Below are 21411 nucleotides of genomic sequence, written 5' to 3'. Positions count from 1 at the left end.
AAACAACCTTTGAGACTATTACACCAACACACACCCTCTGAGGTGGAAAATAGCCCAATTTGTGGCCTCTTGGGGTGCTTTCTGGACACAAGATCAAACCACAGAGGCTGCCTGTCTATAGTAATACACTCCCGGACACGGAGACACTGACACAAGACACTTTTTCTCCACCAACATGAGCGGACGTCCACGAACAACATCCTTTGCTGAAGGGAAGCAACAGCCGGCCAATTTGGTGTTAGGAGGCGTCAAAATTAGCAGTAAGTTAATCTACATATTCCCCTGTAGCTCCCTATACAATTTTCTGGGCATCCGATGCCCTTTTAATGCACCAAAATTAAAAAGGAAAAATAACTATGAAGCCGAGCCAGCAGCGACACACGGTGGCCATCTTTATCGCTCCGTGTGTGACTTTTTCAAAGATGGACGACTCGGGTTTTTGTGCGCCCCGAATCCCCAATGTCTCCTCTCTCTCTCGCCCTGCTATTGAGATGTGTCAAAAATGCCCTCGTCCACTTGTAATCAAAGATCTGACCAGTCTCTACTTAAAACCCATAGGAGTTAGCTATGTCAAGTGAGGAGGAAGATGATGACAGTGATTCCAGTAATTCTAGTAAGATTTTCCTGTCGATTCCTTTGTGTACAACTTCCTTTACACATCTTAAGACTTTCTCCCATATTATCAGTTTATCTGTAAAAGTCAAAGGTGTGCAAATGGGAAGAAAGTTAATCTTTCAATTTATTTCTCAATAGTGCTAATTGCGATGCAAAGTGAGATGTCTCGATCTAGTTCTTAAAGATTTTCAGGAAGAGAAGTATTTTATATGTTGTATTTTGAATTTCTGTTATTGCAAAAAATTAAATTCTTTGATATCTCCTGAACAAAATGTGACATAGCAGAAATCTCAATCAAATTTCATCCTTCTCGGAAAATCTCACAGGAATTTTCACACGGAAACCGCATTTTCAATCTCTAATTTCCCACTTGAGTAACTTTAAAGAGACACAGAGGACTCAATGATATCAAAGTCATGATAAGGTTTATTGTCTCACTATCATAGACTTTTTTCCATTGCGATAAATCAGTGACCGCCAAGGGGAGAAAAAAGTGTGCAAAGTGATTTTTTTTTCTGTTGAGAAATTTGTGATATATTGCCACAGAGACACTAATTATTCTCACATCTAGCACGCACTTTGGGGATGATGGCTATATCATTTAAATGCCATTAAACAAAACTCCTGTTGGAGTTTCGATACCTTTGTGGGAAATCTGTCGCAACAGGAGATGCCTCACTAGCCTAATTATTGGACTAATTCGCTGAAAAAAAGGTGCTCTATTAAGTTCATATTATAAATAAGCAGTAAAAATTCTGTATTGATGAGAGATAGAAGTTTGTATTGGGGTTTTTATACTGCCATGCCTATCGAGTTGCGCATTCATGAGACCCAAGGGAAGAATATTAGGGAGGCAAGAATTATGTATAATAATATTTATTATGAATTTCGTGGTATAATATTACTACAAATTTTTAATTTTTTCAAAGAAAACTACATCTATCGGAAGGTAGGGTAGTACAGATACCTGAAGTTTTTTTTTCAAGATGCCTAAGTCTAGTTTGTTTCTCTTAGGTAACTTTTTTATAAATATACATAATTCACTTGGGGGAGGTTTTTAGGCTTCGCACACACTCTGACCCCGAGCACTTCCCATATTCCTTTAACCCTTTAACGACGAGACACTTTTTATGGACTGAAAATCAACAATAAAAATTAAACTGAGAAACATAATCAATGATAAGTTTTACATCTAACCCTGGAAAGTCCAACAGATTCTGATTCGGTATATTTTGTGCTTCTATGAACGATAGGGACATAATAGTCAAAAAAATTAAGTAATTTTTCTGACAATTCCAATGAATAATATTTTTCGTTTTAATGAAAAATATTACGTATGAGTATTGTAGTTTTTATTGCCGAAGGGTTTTGCTTAAAAAGTTTGAAAGTATAAAAAATAAATAAAATCAATAATGAATTTGAGAATTTAAAAATTCACCATTTTTGAGCTTAAATATTTACTGCATAGCAAATAGCTAGAGACTTGCAAAAAATATTCTAGATTCCTTCAACCTTTTACTTTATAATTATGTACAGACATAAGAAAAAAATAACTTTAGGTAGTCAGGAAAAATTATTTTCTTTATGGGACACCGGTGTTCCAGTCGTCCTTAAAGGGTTAATGAATCTGACCTATCTTTGGCAATTATTTTAGATAGTTTTAAGTCACACATTTCCCGAAAAACAAAATAGGTGAGATTTATTAAAGATATATGGGAACCACATGAAGTGTTCCAAGAGAGAATGTATGAATTTGAAAGCCTGCTCCTATAAATTATTTGGAAAGTCATGAATACTTGTACAATGACATTTCGTATTTTTTTCAAATTTTGTCATCGTCCTAAAAGACTGTTCAATTCAATGGATAATATTTCTCTATCCTATATAGTCCTATTGCTTTCCAATAAATTGAATTAAATTGAATCGAATACTAATGATCGGTGAAAAAATATTGTTTACGGAAAACGAATCCGTGGACAAATGTGTTTATGTAGAATTGCGCATGACATTCTTCAAAAGTCTTAAAAGCACTAAAAAAAAATGAGTTCGTTAGGTTTGTATTCGTTTATGTATTAATTTACATGCTGTAAAGACCGGGAATGAAACAAATTTCGAATATTTTTCAAAAGAATTTTTGAAACTCTCATTGTAAAAGATTTTTAACTAATATTAATTTTTTTAAATTTTAAAATAAAATATTTACTAATTGATTTTTTATTGTCCTTGGCATTGACGTATTTCAGGCAAGGATGGCTCAAAAGTGACAACAGTGGTGGCAACACCGGGTCAAGGTCCTGATAGACCCCAGGAAGTCTCTTACACAGATACAAAGGTGATCGGAAATGGAAGTTTTGGTGTAGTTTTTCAAGCCAAACTTTGCGACACGGGTGAATTGGTGGCCATCAAGAAGGTGCTTCAGGACAAGAGATTCAAAAACCGCGAGTTGCAAATCATGAGACGACTGGAGCACTGCAATATTGTCAAACTCAAATACTTTTTCTACTCGAGTGGAGAAAAGGTAAGAACAACTTGTTCTCTTGCGATTTATTTATAATTGTTCGATTCGAATGCATTTGAAGAATTCTCTCTTTGGATATTTTGCACCACAAAAGGGCGTCAATTTGATTAAATAATGGGGATATGAGATGGGTAGATGGCAAAGTGTTTGAAAGTGCTTGGGAGGGAGTGTAAAAGAAAAAAGTGAGAGTCGCCAAGAGGGTGAAAAAATCAATGATGTCAAATCAAATACGCTCAAAATAGTCGATGACCAGTGCCAAAAACAATATCAATGGGTTTTTTATTTGCATATCAAGAATCTTCATTGGTTTTCCCTTTCTTGCACAAATTGTTGATTAGGAATGTGAATTGACTTGCATACATTGCTAATTGTTATTGGGAGAATCTAATTATGCCCCTGTCTCAATTTTTTTTGTTGTGTTGAAACTTTTCCAAGAATTATGTTTCCATAAGACATTGTACATTTATGTATTGCAGCTGACTGTAAACCAAAATTGTGACTTTATTATCGTTGTGCGTGAGTACGTATGATGAATAAATCTCATAAGGGATCTCAGAGTATCCACATTGAGCATAAAAAGAGCCAAATATCCTAAACAGTTTCCGCATTTACGAGAAAACAACGTGATAACATGCTGAACCGATTTTCGGAATGTTATTTATAATACAAAGTAAAACAGTTACCTACTTATTTCAATTGCGTTAATTCTAAATCAAAAATCCATATACTAAGTGAAAATTGTTTGTTTTTTTTTTGTTTTAAGGTAACAGAACCTAAAGAAATTGGAAATAATTCTTGAAATCTAGGAAATTGTAAAATTTTAGAAATATGAATGAAATATATTATCAAGTTTGTGCATGTGAAAAAAAATATAATTAAAAAAAATCCTTTAACATAGGACAGTTACAGGTTATAGTTATAGTTAGGGCGGTTATATTACGATTAAGAGATTTGTCTATGGGTCGGTTATATTAATTTCAGAACCGCTGCACCCAGGCCCCTTGTTTGGGTCCATTTTGCACTCCTCATTCTCCTGTTCTATCTTAACCCCAAGGCGGGTAAACCTGCTCTATATCACACTATTCTTTGTGCGTTTTGATACAGTACCACTTTATATCACGGTAGACCAGCCTCGGTTTGTAGATCTGGGCAGTGAATGTGTATTTGTATTCGATTGAACTCTGCATGTTATTTCCTATGCCGACCTCTCTTTTTTAGGCGGTTCATTGTCAATGCATTGGCATTACTTTTCCAGTCATTCACAGGACGAATTCGAGACTCATACATCAGCAGAAAAAAATCTGCAGCTGATAGTCTGGAACCCGAGACTAGCAGCAATTTTTTACTACAATTTTTTTATATCCTCCCAAAGTAAAAATTGATAGCTTTCACATGAAATTTTATTTTTTTTGACCATTTGCGTAAATTTGCAACATGAGTAAATAATAATACAAAGAAAAAGTAAAAATAATAAGTTAAGATCTTTTTACTATTGAAATTGATTATGTATTTTGTTTTCTTCCGTGGTCTTTAAACCCCAATGAGTAATTCAGAAAACTTACATTTACTATGACAATAAAATTTTTATTAATTTAAAACTGCTTTGATGCACTTAAGTCGCATTTCTTTTGGAGGTAAATGTGAATAAACGCAGTAAATGTTTATTTAAACATTTAAAATATTATTTTTTGGTGCGTGTCTTGACAAGCGTTTGGGCATTAGAGGGTTAATTTGGAAATCTTCTGTTGATAATAATAGTATATCTATTAATAATAACAATAATTGTAAATATAATAGATTTTTTTTTAAATATTTTTCTCAAAAAAAAAATTGTACCTAATAACATCAGGGCTTTCGGGAAATATTTTTGTTATTGGTAAATATTTTACGCTTCATATGATAATATTGAAGTTATGCCGGGATCGTATCTCTAGAAACGAATGTGTTGCACTTGTTGTTTTTTTTATTTTTAAAATATTCTAAAAACGTGTGTTTTAAAGGCAAGAGAATGGTCCGAATAAAATACAGATAATGTAAATGATCGCAGAGTCGATATATGAAAAGTGTATTGAAGACCATAAGTCGCTAGAAGTCACCCTTTATCACATAAATCACATTTGAAGGAAATTATGCAAATAATTTCTTTTAACAGTAGTTGGTCCATTTGGCATTGATACTGGTGCTCAATATTATTACTGAAAATTAAGAATAGTCATAGAAGAGATATTTACTATACGAATATGACAATTACTACCTTAAAATATATCTAAATCTAAATTATTTTCTCAAATATGCATTTTTTGACAGCTAATGCCCAACACATAATAACTTTTGTTTTGTAAACATCCTTTTGACATTTCAATGAGAGTAAATGAAACAGAGATCTAGTCATCTCGTTCTCTCTCATTGTAAATTTTGAAAATATGTTTTCAAACAAAAGTTATTGTACTCTGTGCATAAAGCTAAATATTATAGAATATCTTGATATAAATAGAATTAATTTTTGTCATCGAAAATGCAGCAGTATCTGGGATCAGTGTTTTTTTTTAGGATTTACCTGTTTGTTTTTATGTTTGTTAATTTTATTTAAGCATTAGATTATCTCAAGTTTAATTCTTTTTTTGTTTTGCTCTCATTTTTTATTCTGATTTTCTATATAGTAATTAAATCTAGTGTTTCTTAATGCTATTTGCTATAGAGAAATTTCACAAGTCATAAAAAGCCCATACAAATTTTTTTGAATTCAATTTATTTTTGGTATTTCATTATGTTCATTTGCAATTTTATTCTTTTTTTTTTTTGAATCGTTTTATTTTTTATTATTTAATTTTTTTTCTTGATTAAAAAACTGTTGCACGAATCACTAAAGACTCTTTATCGCGTAATTGAAGCATACATTTAAAAAAAAAATCAACAAATAACAAATGTCTCTTAATAAGTGCCTATAATAACCTCTACACACTAGAGAAATTTATGTCCATATTGAATAGTTGTCCCTACACAAGCGTAGAGAATTTGCTTCAATATGACCATAAATTTCTTTAGCGTATAGAGGCCATAAGTCTAACAAGTAACTAAGTCTATACTGATAACTCATATTTAAGAGTAGCACGTGCTTTTTTTATTACTAATATGAGATTGATGGCATTTTTTTCCACAGATTGCACGCATGTGTGTATGTATATTATGATTTTCACCGTAAAATTTACGAATGGGAAAACTTAATGGAAAAATATAAATAATCGAAGAGAATATAAGATACTGGAGATCTTGTCAATAAATATTTTTCCTTAGGGTTACAAATAGTCAATCGCTGAATTTATTTACAACATTCTAAAGAGTAAGGAAGGATAAAAAAAAAGTGTGTTGTGACATGAGAGAAAAATTCTTTCAGTATGATTTTCATCAGTCAGTCTGTTGTGTAAGTCGCGTGTATGAGGGAGATAGAAAGAATTTAGAAGAAAAAAAAATCCAAGAGAATAGAAAAATATTGTTTATGAACGGGGGAGGAGATGACGAAGAGGTTAGGAAGTGTTTTCCTCTTCTCCTGTGCAAATGATTTGTCTATATTTACCACACGTAGTTTTTTAGCACTTTAATTTTAATTACATCTTTTCTCTTTTTCTTGTCTACCTCACCGCGTGTTTTCTTGTCTACATTTTCACCGGATACTATGGGCTTTTGACTTCTTCATGGCGTATCTCACCACAGAAGGATGAAGTCTATTTAAATTTAGTATTGGAGTACATCCCTGAGACAGTCTACAAAGTGGCTCGTCAATATGCCAGAAATAAGCAGACCATACCAATCAACTTTATAAGGGTCAGTGGTAAAATAATACATTTTTTTCTCTTGTTCAATAATTTAAGAACAATAATTAATATTTTGTTTGTTCAATTTTCTTCAATTTTCCAGCTCTATATGTATCAATTATTTAGGAGTCTTGCATATATACACTCGTTAGGTATTTGTCATCGTGATATTAAACCACAAAATTTGTTGCTGGACCCTGAAACGGCTGTGTTGAAATTGTGCGATTTTGGAAGTGCTAAGCAGTTAATTCAAGGAGAGCCAAATGTCTCATACATTTGCTCACGCTACTATCGTGCTCCAGAACTTATTTTTGGAGCCATTAACTATACTTCGAAAATTGGTGAGAATCTTACAATGTTATTTATTTCTTTCTTTTATTTATTCAACAAGAATTTTCTTGGAGAAATTAGTAATCTTGTATAACGAAAAACATTAATTAAAACTAGTTTTTCTTTATTGTATTACAATAAAAAATATTTTTGGGAAAAATTCATAGACAACTAGGATAATATAGATGCCCTTTTAAAATTATTACATTATTTAAAACCGATAACATAAAGAAACCTAAGTATTATAATTTAAATCTCACGTGGTATAGATATTCGTGTATTGTGTAAATTTAATTGAAATTAATCTATGTCTCACTCAATCTTTGGCATGTGCTTAAACAAAAGAAGTCACATGTTGGAAAACTTTGCTACATCCATCTATCAAAAGATCATATAAATTTCTATATAACGTTACAAATTATAATTATGTGTATTAAAAGAAAAAAAACAAGAACTGCATAAATATTACTTCATAACTTTATGTGAAAGTTTGATTTTTGTTTGTGGGATATTTTCTAGAGATTCCTTAAGACTTTTCGAGGGCACTTCTTACAAAAGTATTGTAAATTGTGAAATTGACATGCAACATATAGAGAAATAGTCTCTGGATGAAGAAATAATAGTGTATTTTCTAAATGGCCAAGACACTCGCTGTAATCGTGTACTTTGGACATTTAGGGTAAATGCTCACTTTTATCTCCTGTATACATATAAAGTTCATTGGAGATATATTTACTTAATTCACGTATAAGACACTTCGTTACTTTTGACTTGATTACTTTCAATACAATTCTTATGATCCTTTCGTGTGTGTTTCTTCCTGAAATTATTATCAATTCCACAAATTTGTTAATCTGTTAATTTGATGAAAAAGTAGATCTTATAACAAAAATAATTTATTAGTTACTTTTCGAAACGCATCGTTTCGTGTTGTTTTTCAATATGGTTCATTAATTTTTTTTTAATGTGAAAGTTGTATGTAGACCTTTTCTTCTTTAGATATATGAATAATAGAGCAAAATGCTAATGGGAAGAAAATATTTTTAGGGACAATATTTATTTTCAATTCTACGTCTCTCGTGGAAATATACACTTTCTTATTTTTGTTAAATTTATATGAAAATAAATTTATTGCAATGTGTAATATGAGTAAATAATATAAAGTCAGCTATTATAATGCTCAAATTCAAAGAATAATATAAAGAATTTCTCAATTTTTAAGACCTATTTAATCCTGAGTAGTTATGTTTCAACATTAATTATAAGATTACAAGATATATTTCTTAAAATGTCATTATTCTTTAGTAAATATCTGTTGAGAAACACGTGTAGAATATTTTTAAAAAATCTATGGATCATAATTTCCCATTTATTCTTAAAATGTCAAAAACTTAAAAAGTGTCTATTCCCCAATAAGATTCGTTATCATTCGTCATATTAAGCATAAAAAAACAATCCAATGCATTAGAATTATTCTACGCATTTATTTACAGTAACATTGTTTTGATTGAAAGAGTGACAAATATTCTAGGTTTTTATTTTTTTGTTTTTATTTATTCGTTGGCTTTAAAAAGAAGTTATATTTTTTTCAATTTTTATTCTAGTTACAGTTCTGTTATAGTTTATTTTAAATTTTATTGCAAAATAGGCATTCAGTATTGTTAAATTTTGACCACGTTGGGGGAGGTGAGGTTACTTTGAGCTGTAGGGATACATTGTTATACGACTTTTTCGCCTGGTTCTTATAATTATTTTATTTAGATCCACAATTATTTATATAGATCAAATTACATCATGTTAAAACCCAGTTTCCTTTAGAAATATGCGAAAAAATCGTATAACAATGTAGCCCCACTCCTCCTAATGCAAACAATATTTACTAATAGAGAATTTTTTCCGGAATTTCGTATTTAACAGATGTTTTATGAGGGAAATAGAATAATTTTTATATTTTAAACAAATTTTTGATGTTGCGTAGATAAAAAAGTGACAAGTCCTGAACCAGATTCAACTGCCTATTGTATTGTATTTTATTACCAACATGTGTCTTTACATCAGCCCTCCCCCCCCCCCATACCAAGCGTCCGCCGCCGTCTTAGCGTTGATGACCAGCCTCCAAAGCCAAACGGTAGAAATGCTTTTTCTCAAGCTGTATGGCCTTTTGTCGTATTAAACGATCTTTTCTCTGCGGATTAGTAAGCGGTACTCACCGGGATTTATGGGAAGGGGGGGGGGGGGGTAAGTGCCAAGTAAAACACATGGAGCAAGTCCACATGGTCACATGGATTCCATGGACAAAGGAATATTTAATAATAACGAAAGTAAAATGGCAAGATAAAGATCAAAACACCAAGGTTCACCAGCTCACTCCCTTTTGCTTAAATCCCAAAAGTTACTAAAAAGATATAACGTACTTGGAAGAACGTTACGGAATGGGCACTCACATATAAATTGTGAATCTACTTTTCTTTGTTAAAATATTTTTCCCCAAATAGAACGCAATGAAGATACTTGTCATAGGTTTCTTAAGCTATTTTATTTATTAAGTAATACTGATACTTAATTTCCTAAAATGATATACATATACGATAACGAATCACTTTACTTTTTCTTCCTTAATAATTTTTCATTAAATTGATGTCATTTTCCGAGATACCCTGTAAAAAATTATCTTTATTTTTTGTAAATAATCTCTCGCTTTTCGTAAACTGACCCCAAAATAGAGAATTGAAGAGGTACTCTTGAATTTTCTTATTTTTCATAATTATGGGGTGTTCGCTAAAGATTGGAAATTAGTGTCAGGCACTACTTTCAAACACAAAATTCTGCCTATTCCAGTATTTGGGCAAAAAATTCTTCTTCTCTTAATAAATTGCTATTTACTCCTTAAGAACGAGACGATTTTCGAGGATTAGATTAAAATATTTAACTTTTTGATAAAATCAAGACATTTGAAATGAAACAAGATTGTTATTTTAAAACTAAGGACACCTTACAGAAAATAAATAAATAAGTCCCTAAAAGGCAATCGTAAGATTTGAATGTGAAAAAAAATCCTAAAATGTCAAGCTATCATTTATTTTGTCTAGCTTTACACTTAACGATTTTAATATTTATCGGCTATCCTGTAAGTCTGCAAACAGTTCTAAATATGGGGATTTTTACACTTTAAGGACGAGACGATTTATACTGATGGAAAATCAACAATTTAAATGAAACTTATAAACAAAATCAATAAAACGTTCTAAGTCTAGATAAAGCCAATGTACACAAATTCTGCATTTTTCATCGGTATGAACGATTTAAAACAGTGTAGTCTATAGCATTTAAGAAGTTTTCCTGAAACTACCAATGAATGATAATTTTCTTTGTTGTGCAAATAATTATGTATAAGTTTTTGTAGTTTATAGTGCTAAGAGATTTTTACTTAAAATTGAATACATGAAATATATGAAATTAATTTATCTATGCAATAATTTAAAAATTTCTTATTTTTAATTTAAATATCGTTCATATATAACAAATAGCTGGAGATTTACAAAAAGAAATATATAATAGATTTCTATATCCTGCTACTATGTGATTATGTATGAACGTTGGAAAAAATTAACTATACATACTCAGAAAAAAAATTTTCTCCATGGAAGGATACCGATGTTCCAATAAAGGGTTAAGTCTTACATATTTACACTTTTATACTTACATTTCTCAGTTACATACTGACTTACTAGAGTAAATGCTATACAGTAGAGTCTCCTAAATTCGAATGCTCGGGGGGTATTTTTGACATTACTCACCTCCCAAATTCGAACGATTTTTTCAAAACTAACGAAATTTATGTGAGATTAAATTGTACTTTGAATCAAATTCTGGTACTTTCTCACAAGTCTTAGTAGTAACATACTTCTTTTTCATTTTATACGATCATAATGTATGAAAACATTCAGGAAGAAGCACATAAATATGATTTTCATTCATCTAGAATACGAACTTTTTAACATAACCTCACAATTGATATTTTGAATCCAAACGGCGTTCGAATTTGAGAGATTCAGATTTGAGAGACTCTACTGTACTTGACCCTTTTGTAATAATCTTTCTAGGTTACATTATGAATATAGCCATTATATTACTTTTATTATGTTAATTACTGAGATTATACATGTGTTTCTATAATCCTTATTAATATTTATCAAAAATAACATAGATGTTTGGAGCGCTGGATGTGTATTGGCAGAATTACTACTTGGACAACCGATATTCCCTGGTGATTCAGGTGTTGATCAATTGGTCGAAATTATCAAAGTACTGGGAACACCAACACGAGAACAAATTAGAGAAATGAATCCAAACTACACAGAATTCAAGTTTCCCCAAATCAAAAGCCATCCATGGCAAAAGGTGAGTAAATATATGCTTTGGGTATAAAGGTAAAAAACTCAAGACATTTCCATGAAAAATGTTTCTCAGGGTGTAAAAGAAATTGTAGTAACATCTCATCAAGCACATTCCGTGAGATATTTTTTTTATATTTATTTATTTATTTTTTGAATAGTATAGGTACTAAAATTTGTTTTTTGTATATTTTTTGTATTTTTATCCTTCTATTTTTTTTCTCTTTTCTTCTCTTTCTATTTCTCTATCTTCTCTCCCCATCCAATAAAAACACAAATATGGTGTTTTTTTGATTATAAAATAAATCAGGATGAAAACAGTGAAATCAACACTCATTGCTTAAACGACTTAACTTCGTTTCAGCTATTACTTGAGCAAATGCAGCTCAATGCACCTGCATCCATTGAACAACAGTGCAAGAGAGTAAGAAGTTGGTTTTTTCTTTATCATTTCATTTTTCTTTTATTTAATGAGTTTTTCTTTATGAAACATTTTCTTTTTCTTCTTCTAAAAACACTGATCGCCAACTCACTGTCGTTGTACAACGTGATGAAGTCCAATGTTTAATATCTTTTTTGTAAAGATCGTCCTTTTTATGGTTATGCAATGCAAATTTGATTTTGGATTTTGTGTACAGAGATGCATATAAACTAACTTAATTCACCATTAAATTTTCTAATTATTTTAATGAAGAAAAAAATGAGAGCGAAGAAAATGCTATTTTAGCGATACAGTATTGTTTGAAGAAAAGAAAATGAGATGGAAACGCCAAAGAAAAAAAAAAGAAAAAATCAACTCACCAGCATTCTAACAACCACTTTATGTTTAATCCTGTGATTTTTTTTGTATCTTTTTCTTGAATGGTCCACTTTTTGTTGCCAAACAAGAGAGACAATGTTGGAAAGGGAGAATGAGTGTTGAGAGTATTCTTTTTTATTATTATTTATGCTGTGCCAAAAGTGAACATGAAAGAACTACAAGATTAAAGCAGCAGTCATTGCAAAGGAAGAGAAGAAATCCTGTGACATTTTACTATATACCATTTTGCATGGGAAGTGTTTGATCTACTGACACAATTTCTTTGACCCTGTTTTCGTTGTTTTATTCTGTAAGCACCAATTTGATTACACATAAGAAAAAGAATAACAAATAAAATGATAATAAGAATTTATTGAGATTTGTGCAACAACACACTGCACAAATAGTAACACAGAAAAAAATAAAACAGCGAGACTTTGACAAAAAGTAAAAATTTTTGAAATGGTTATAAATCAATTGATATTTCAGTTTTAATTAACAAAAAAAATAATTTTTCCTCTTCACAACACTTTTTCATCGCATGACCGTGACTTTGGGGGCAACTAAATACAATTAAAGGTTTTTCGTGCTCGCACTCCACCTGAGGCGATTGGCTTAGTATCAAGATTACTGGAGTACACTCCAAGTGCACGAATTACACCCCTGCAGGCCTGTGCACACCCTTTCTTCAATGATCTAAGGGAGTGCAGTCAGCGACTTCCCAATGGAAATGAATTGCCACCATTGTTCAACTTCACAGAACAAGGTATGTTCACCATGTACACAAATCTTTCCCTGAAATACATTTTTAGATAGATAACAAAAGAGAGAAAAATAGTCTTCTTCTGGGGGTGATGAAGCGGCTCCTATGAGCTCGGATCATTGTGACGCCTTTGCCATGGGTGATCTTTCCATTTCTGATCTTCCCTGTCCACCACCCCAATTAAAAATAATTTCTCATACTCCTATTATAACCCCATAAATTCCAGTGTTAGCAACATGTGCCTTGGTCAAGCTGATTCTCATCCCTGACTATGCTTGCTCCTATTATCGTGATACCATGGTTCAGCTTACATTCACATATTATTATTAAAATAGTGAAACTGTTATGTACAAATTTTGGCATATATGTTCTGAGATTCAGTAATTTCTGCTATTTTCCTGATGAATTCGGTCGTGGTAAGTCGTTAGGTTCCGCAAACAAGCATATTGAGAAGTAATAAATTGAATTGAATCCGTACTAGTCACGTTTTTCAAGGTCAAAGGGTTAAAAGGCTCTACAGAGCGTATTTCTCAACTGAATGGGGCCATGTTTATGCTCATTGGAGAGATCTTGGATTTTTTTAGACAATTTTGAACTGGTTCTAATCGGTTATGGACCTATAAACATTTTATTATCCGGAATTCAATTGCATCTTATCTGTCTTATAAGTTATTTTGGGCTTTATTAAGTGATATATTGATTTTTCCAAATCAATTGTGAACCGGTAAACTTACAGAGAAAGTACGCAGTGGAAAAACTTTGCGAAGTTCTTGAACTTGCAAACTGTTTCTCTAAAAATCTTTATTAATATCGGTAAATGATGCGAAAGTACTTTTGTGCGTGCATAGAAAATCACGCATTTCTCAAAGCATGGGACAATTCTCCAGCCCTATATCCTTTTTTATTATCCTTCTTTGACTTAATATTAAAATGCAAGCATTTTAATTAGGCAGAGAATTTGAAAGGGAAAAATATTTTTGGCCACAAAAAAATCGGATTATATGTTGTAATAATAAACTTTACCTATTTAAAATTGCTTTAGTGTGACTAGTTTTAAGTACTGACAAATTTTTTGATAGTTTGTTGAATGTATGAGTCAAAAATCAAAGAGGGTCCAATGTACCATCCATTGGATAAGACCCATAATAAGATGACAAAGTCCATTGGAACTATGAAGTAGTGCTCCTCTTACAAGGATCCCAAATGTATATAAACCAATCATTGATTAATCCATCAGTTCAGTTCACTCTCACCCATCCTCTTATTATTTCCACTCGGGTACCACAATTGTAAAGCGTGTAGTCGAAAATATTTCCATTCGATTGACTTGAGGTTAATCGTGATAGGCTTTGAATTTTGTTTTTTTTTTTTTCATTGTCGCTTCTAGAGAATTTAAGCATTCTTTTTTGGTGAAATTCTTGTTTAAAAAAAAATTCTGTCTGAGTAATTGCAAAAAGATGGAGAGCATGCGAAGATTAAAAATTGACAATATAATCTCAAAAATCCGAATGCGAGTTATGATGAAATCGCAAAATTAACCGGGAAGAGTGTAACTCCACGGTCCGGAAGGTAATTCGGCTCAAAGAACTGAAGACTGGTGCTCAGAAACCAGGAGGAAGTGGCGGAAAGCCCGGGATTCAGGACAAGAGGGTGGCAAAGAAAGTGCTAGAGCTTTTCGAGAAGCAATTCAATCCTCCCGTGTGAAATCTTGACAAATAGATGGGAATATCTTGGGGTTTGGTCCAGAAAATCAAGAGAAGGAATAGCTTGATAACCTACAAAGTTCAGGCTGCTTCCCATCTGACCGAAAAAAACAGCGTCACAGCGCTAAAAAATAGTCGCGGAAACTCACGATTATTTTCTCAAAGGATTCAAAGCGAGATTCCAAGGCTGTGGGAAGGGTATTCGATGTGCCCCGCACCGCAAAAGTTCGTTCCATTAAGTAATATTGGGGAATATGGATGACCGATCTCAGGGAGAAGGCTCAGTATTCTTGCCAGATTTCAAGAGAAAGTTGAAAAGGTTCGTCCGAGGCCGTGGAGACATGTTTGTCATGTCTAATGAAGGGAGTTAACAAGTTGATGCGAGAATTTGGCGAGAAATCATTGGATTAAAAAAAATATCTAGAATAATAATGAAAATATATTTGTTTTTTTAATACTAGGGGAGACTGGGGCAAAAAGTCACAAAACGGATATTTTATTTTTTTACAAGCTACTCGAGCGCTTAAAAAATTCTAATTAGCGCTGTTTTATAGGAAATTTACCGCTCTACAGCTTTGTGAAAGTAATTTTCCACTATTTTGTAAGGAAATACGTTTATCGAGCCAATTTCTAAAAGCTAATTTTGTGACTTTTCTCAAAAATGTTGGGGCAAATAGTACCAGACATTGGGTATTATCATATTTTGATTCGCTTCATTACGGGCTTCTGTAAATTCGAAAAATTACCTAGATGACATATTTTCATAGAAAATTTATTCATCTACACCTTTGTAAAATACCGTTTTCTCTGCGAGAAAAGTGAGAAAACGAGAAAAGCGCTTTCAAGCTATTTTAGAAAAAAAAAACACAAAAGACTGCAAATCGTTTGACCAATGCAAACAACAAGTGGCCAGACATGATAATGATGTTTCTTTTCGCCGTGAGACATCAGAAATTGCTTCGTTTTTATGTTACTTTTTGCTCTATACCTTTTGTTACTTTTTACCCCAAGTGGTAATTTTTAATAAAAGGTGTTCTGGAGAAAAGAACTTTTGTGAAATTCTAAAATAGATAGCGGATTCGTATTCAAAAAATCCAAATTATTTGGAAAATATTCACTAGTGCATCAATTTTGGAAAATAAGTAGATAATAATTGTTATCTTCTGCAAGGAAAATATTTCAAAAATAGGGCTAAAAATTTCGATATTTTTTATTTTATAAATTTCTTGATCGAATTCTAAGAAACTTACGACATTGAAGAAGGTCTGTGGAGGCTATCTATAGAAAAAAATTTGAGCCGGTATCTTTTTTACCTTGGAAGATATTGAATTTTGAATTTTTCGATTTGTGACTTTTTGCCCCAATCTCCCCTACTCTGATTAATATTTGAGATCAATTTTTCAAATGGGAAATATTTTCGTCTACACGCTTTCAATGTAAATAAAAGTGTAATGTTAATTTAAAAGCTGAAAATATGACTATTTTATGCATACTTTGACATGTGGTGGGCTTTATTTAGAAGGCTAATTAGGATATTTAGAAGGCAAATAAGACTACTAAAGAAAAAAAAAGATTTTGCCCAAGAAAAATTTTCAGTAGACAGATAGATAAGCACAAATATTTTTTTTTCTTCACAGAACTGTCAATTCAACCGAGCTTAAATGCCCAACTGTTGCAGAGTGCCCAGCCACAAGCTCAGGTACCCATTGTGAATGATCACGCGGCTGTAGCAACGGGATCAAGTCAAGTGGCTGGTGGATCCTCACTAACGCAAGGAGAAAGTCAATCGATAGCACAGCACGTGACATCCTCAACTGGAGGAGATATTTCCACGGCAGTGACTGGTGATGGTGGAGGATCCAGCCAATTGGGATTGGCCAATATCACGTCGACGACTCTGGGTTAATAGTAAGCTCCAGAAGATGAAAAGAATGCCCTTTTCTAACTCGAGATTTTTCCTTCCCAAGCAATTTGACTAAGTTTCTTTTCTTTTTTTTATATTTTCTAAATTCAAGATCTAGATAATTTTTAGTGAAAAAAATTAATTTTGTTTGAACAGGAAGGAGAAATCTAATTAGTAAAAAAAAGTGGAACGAAGAGACATGTAGATGAAAGAGAGGATAATTCTTTTATTTATTTTTTAACAAAAAAAAATCCACTCTTTTCTAAGGGAGAGATCTTCCCATACATCCCGAAGTAGCTGCTGAAATGATAAAATGAAAAACACTCAGAATTTAATGAGCTAGGTGTTAAAAAAAATAGACATGTGAGATGTGTGTGAACGAAGTGCGAAAGATAATTTACTAATAACGATAGATGAAGAATACTATTATTAAAAGTTATTTTTCTTATATGAAAAAAAAGGAACTGCAACAAGGATTAAGGCCGAAAAAGATAAATTAAAAAAGTCAAATGAAAAGTGGACCCACATGGAAAAAAATCATAATAATAGCAGCTTCAAGATAGAAAATCGTCTCTTATTGACTTCAAATGGAAGATAAATATAGAAAAAAATATAAAAATTATATAATATTTAATTAAATTGTAATGATATATATTATCGTAAAAAAAAAGAAAAAAAAGAATAAAAAAGGAAATGAATATAGATGAATGAAGAGAAAGTGTAAGAGAAGTAATCACGGAATTCTAAGCTCCAGAATAAGAGAAAAGATAAAACACTGCGTGCTAATAAAATTGTAGTAAGTTTGTTGTTATACTTGTAACTATTATACCTTATTGATGATCAGATAATTGAGAAGAACAAAATCTATTATAAATATTTAACAGCAAAATAAGTAAAAGGAAAAATTTATGGAGGACTGTTAGTGTCCGATATAAATCATGTGGACAACAAAATATTACATTTAGTACTTCATGTTGGCTAAAATTCATCCTTTTTTATCCACCCGGTGTTTTCTATTTTTTTTTTTAATTTTATCCAGTGTAAAACGTGAGGAATTTTATTTAGGAAACACTTTTTTTTTAATTTCTTGGCGTAATTCCTGTTCTAACGTTTTACACTTTAAAGAAAAACTAAAGGCGTATTGAACCTAATTATTTGTATATTTGTTTAATAAATGAATAATCTCTAAAGTAAAGAAAAAAAAAGAAAAAAAAAAAAACAAGAAAAACAAAATAACACTGTAGGGATATAAAAAGCCACCCTCCCATTTTTAGATAACAAGATATAGCGAGGAAAAAGATAGACATCTAAAGAAAAGAAATGGAAAGTAAAAAAAAACATATATCACTGGGAAATTGTATAGAAAATGTAAAAATATTTTTTAAAGAAAAGAAACTATTCTTCATATTTCCTTAAAAAAAAGTAATGTGGAGAAGTGAAATTATTTTGTCTTAATTTTTAGTTCATCGGGAAATTTGTTTTTATACAAACAGCAAACAGCTTTTACTTTGCAAAGCCTTTTCACCACTGAGGAGTTTTCCTTTTTACCTGCTGGTCAATTTAAATTTAAATACAGGGCTGTTTAACTTAACCATTTTAATTGTTTCAATCTGCTGTACGAAAGACAGATTCACGATTTAACGGAGCGCCCATTTTGATTAGCAAAAGTCATCAACCGACAAAAAATAGCGTCCAATCGTAAATGAAATAAATCGGAAAATGAAAAAAGTTAGCTAAGCTAAATTTCTAAATCTCTTTATAATAGACTTATGAAAAAAAAAGAATGTTATGTCAAACAGCTCCTTAAAATTATCAGCTGGAAAGTTGATAAAAAGATTTTTAACAGAAAGAAATTACCAGTGACATGATATATTTTAAGTTTCTTTATCCATTTTTAGGGTTATTCTAATTGTTGTGTAAATTAATATTAATTATATTATTACAGAAAAAAATGAATGATTATATAGGAGTTTTTTGTCTCTTGAATTGTAAATATATTATGAATTCTTTGTAAAAGAAAACAAAAGGTCAAAGTCATATAATTTTTAAATGATTTTAACAAAGGAAAAATTAAAAAAAAAACACAAAAATAAATTGTCAGAAATTGTATTACCCCTTTAACAAGGCAAAAAAATAGGAAGTGAGAGACATCAAGAGAAATAAAATATAAATGTGTTAGGTAAAAGGAATATTACTAGGAAAAGAAAAAAAAATCTGGTGAAAATTATCAATATTTAAAGAACAAATTAATATCGAGAAAAAATATTCGGGATTTTTCTCAATTTCGTTTCTAATATTAGTTTCATATGTATATATATATATATGCATATATGTATATATATACATATATATCATTCGTTTCTTGAAACTTGTCAACCATGAGAAATGCTTCGATTAATGTGCGAAGCATGTGAAATTGAAGAAAATTAAAAAAAAATTTTTTTTTTTAAATAACTAAAGAATATATCCATAAAGTAGATTAATAGAATGATGATAAAAAAAAGATTTTTAAATCGATTTAATAACACTTTAAGAAATATAAATAAAAAATAACTAAAAAAAAACAAATTAGGTGACCAAACACGTAAAATAAGTTGTAAATTTAAAACAAAAAAAAATATTAAAGTCATTAAATCACTGTCTCTTTAAAAAAGGAAAATTAATCACGCGCGTAACATGAGGAAAAATATATTAAAAAGAAAAAACCAAAAATTTATGTAACAAGGGACAAGTAGGAGTCTCAAACACATTATCATCAAAATTAATAAGTAAAAAAAGAGAAAACAAAAAGTATGTGGTAAAAAAGTACTTTAGTAGAGAGAAAAACTGAATATATCTACTTATGCAGGATTGCAGAAAAAATTAGCAAAAATTTCTGTTGTAATTAAATTTATATAAAAGAAATCTAGATCAAATGAAATTTGCTCAGAGAATGAAGAAAAAAATGTTTATTATCTTAAGTAGACAAGTTGAAAAATGACATTTTTCGTAAAGATTATTAAAAGAGATTTTAATTTTTTGTATGTGGAAACACTTTGCATCTTAATTGAAATACCCAAAACATAATTTACCTAAACACAAATTGAAACGATATTTAAATATTCTTGAGCTATACAGGAATTGCAGGATGAGAACTACTTCTAGACTTTCTGGAGGGTATTCCGGGTTACTTAATGATTCCGGAGGATATTTCCGGAAGATAGTTACGCAATATCATTCAATGTATTTCTCCTCAAGTATATCATGTGAAATTTCTTGAGATATCTTAAGATGAAAAATTGTAAAATTGTTTTATAGGTCTCGATGTTGAATGAACTCAAATATTCGGATATTTTATTGACTCGATAACGGTACGTTGTATTGTGTTGTAGATAGAAAAATAGTTTTTAGAAGATGAATAGATTTTACTGGGTTAAAACCATATCCCTAGGCAGTTAATTTGGGCGCCCATAGCCCAATTGGTCGAGCACTAGCATTGATAGCGCAAGCATTCTCAGATTTATCCTTCATGGAGGCAGGAACTCTCCCTGACTGTCGCTTCTTTCTCTGCCTGAACACAATAAAATCAAGTACACATGGTGAGTCATTTGAACTGCAAGTAAATTTAAATCAATCTACTTTAAAAAAGCTCGCAACAGAAAGTTTATATTTTGCATAGTTCATTTTATTGGTTACATGCCCACAAAAATTTTTATGATTTTTTTTTATCAAACATGATGACGTGATTGTTATATATTTGACCGAGAAGGATCAAATGCTCTTCATTAAAGCCCATTAAAACATGAATGTGATTAAATCTTGAATTTTGAAATATAGCTCGGTACAGGAATCCTGCCAGCATTATAAAACGCTATTGTGGATGTCAAAAGAAATTACATAACTGTCAACTATCGTTCTTAAAAAATCAAGAAGTGAATTGAACGAAATCCTCGTCATAGCTACAGATTCTCCTTGGAAATTGCAAGGGGCCAACTCATTTTCAGCCATTTTTCAGGAGACAGCATGAAAGGTTCAACTTTGTGTAAATAATTGTCTCAATTTAATGACTGAATTATTTATTTCTTTTCTATGTGTATGAGCATTAATATAAACATCGAAACATACATATTTTTCCCTTTCAAAATATGTTTTTTATTAGTTAGCTCCTTGTCATTCTAAATGATTCGCAAATTTTCTTGAAATTAGAATGACAAGGGATCAACTTGCTTGAGTTAAGCCGTTGTTTCACAAAACGTTGAACGCTATCTTTATTTTGTGCCCCTTTACTTCAAACAAAATTGTGCAAGCAATTAAAGAATAAAATAGTGAAAAAAATTTCTAATAACGAAATTTAATGACATATCATCCGAAAATCTATTAAATTCTCTTTTAAAATACATTAAAATTTCAAAATCGTCAAAAAGTGAGTTGGCCCCTTGTAATTTCCAATGAGCGTTATGGTTTTTGATGTGCACATATTGCAAGTAATCATGAACGAATATCCTAAAAGGACCCTTATCTGAAGCCTTAAAAATTCCAAAAAAGATAGGATTCATCGATGTTTAAAAAAATTACACCCGATTAGGTGAATGAGT

At 31.1% G+C, this 21411-nt stretch overlaps 1 protein-coding gene across 4 annotated transcripts; it reads left to right on the top strand.

Moving 5' to 3' along the window:
* The first annotated feature begins 175 nt into the window (after window positions 1-175).
* On the top strand, window positions 176-19506 carry LOC129802051 (protein kinase shaggy-like). 4 transcript variants are annotated; one of them, XM_055847602.1, is made up of 8 exons: window positions 176-260; window positions 2859-3133; window positions 6845-6955; window positions 7049-7286; window positions 11483-11676; window positions 11980-12093; window positions 13048-13234; window positions 16572-19506. In XM_055847602.1, exons 1-8 carry the CDS (start codon window positions 176-178, stop codon window positions 16838-16840), a joined length of 1473 nt encoding a protein of 490 aa, XP_055703577.1. In that variant the 3' UTR covers window positions 16841-19506. The 4 variants fall into 4 exon arrangements, with proteins under 4 accessions (XP_055703577.1, XP_055703579.1, XP_055703578.1 ...); XM_055847603.1 differs by lacking the exon at window positions 176-260 and adding an exon at window positions 548-613; XM_055847604.1 differs by lacking the exon at window positions 11980-12093.
* The last annotated feature ends 1905 nt before the right edge of the window (window positions 19507-21411 follow it).

The sequence above is a fragment of the Phlebotomus papatasi genome, chromosome 2 (genome assembly GCF_024763615.1).
Source record: "Phlebotomus papatasi isolate M1 chromosome 2, Ppap_2.1, whole genome shotgun sequence".
NCBI classification, from domain to species: Eukaryota; Metazoa; Arthropoda; class Insecta; order Diptera; family Psychodidae; genus Phlebotomus; species Phlebotomus papatasi.
This window is presented reverse-complemented; position numbering and strand designations above follow the sequence as displayed.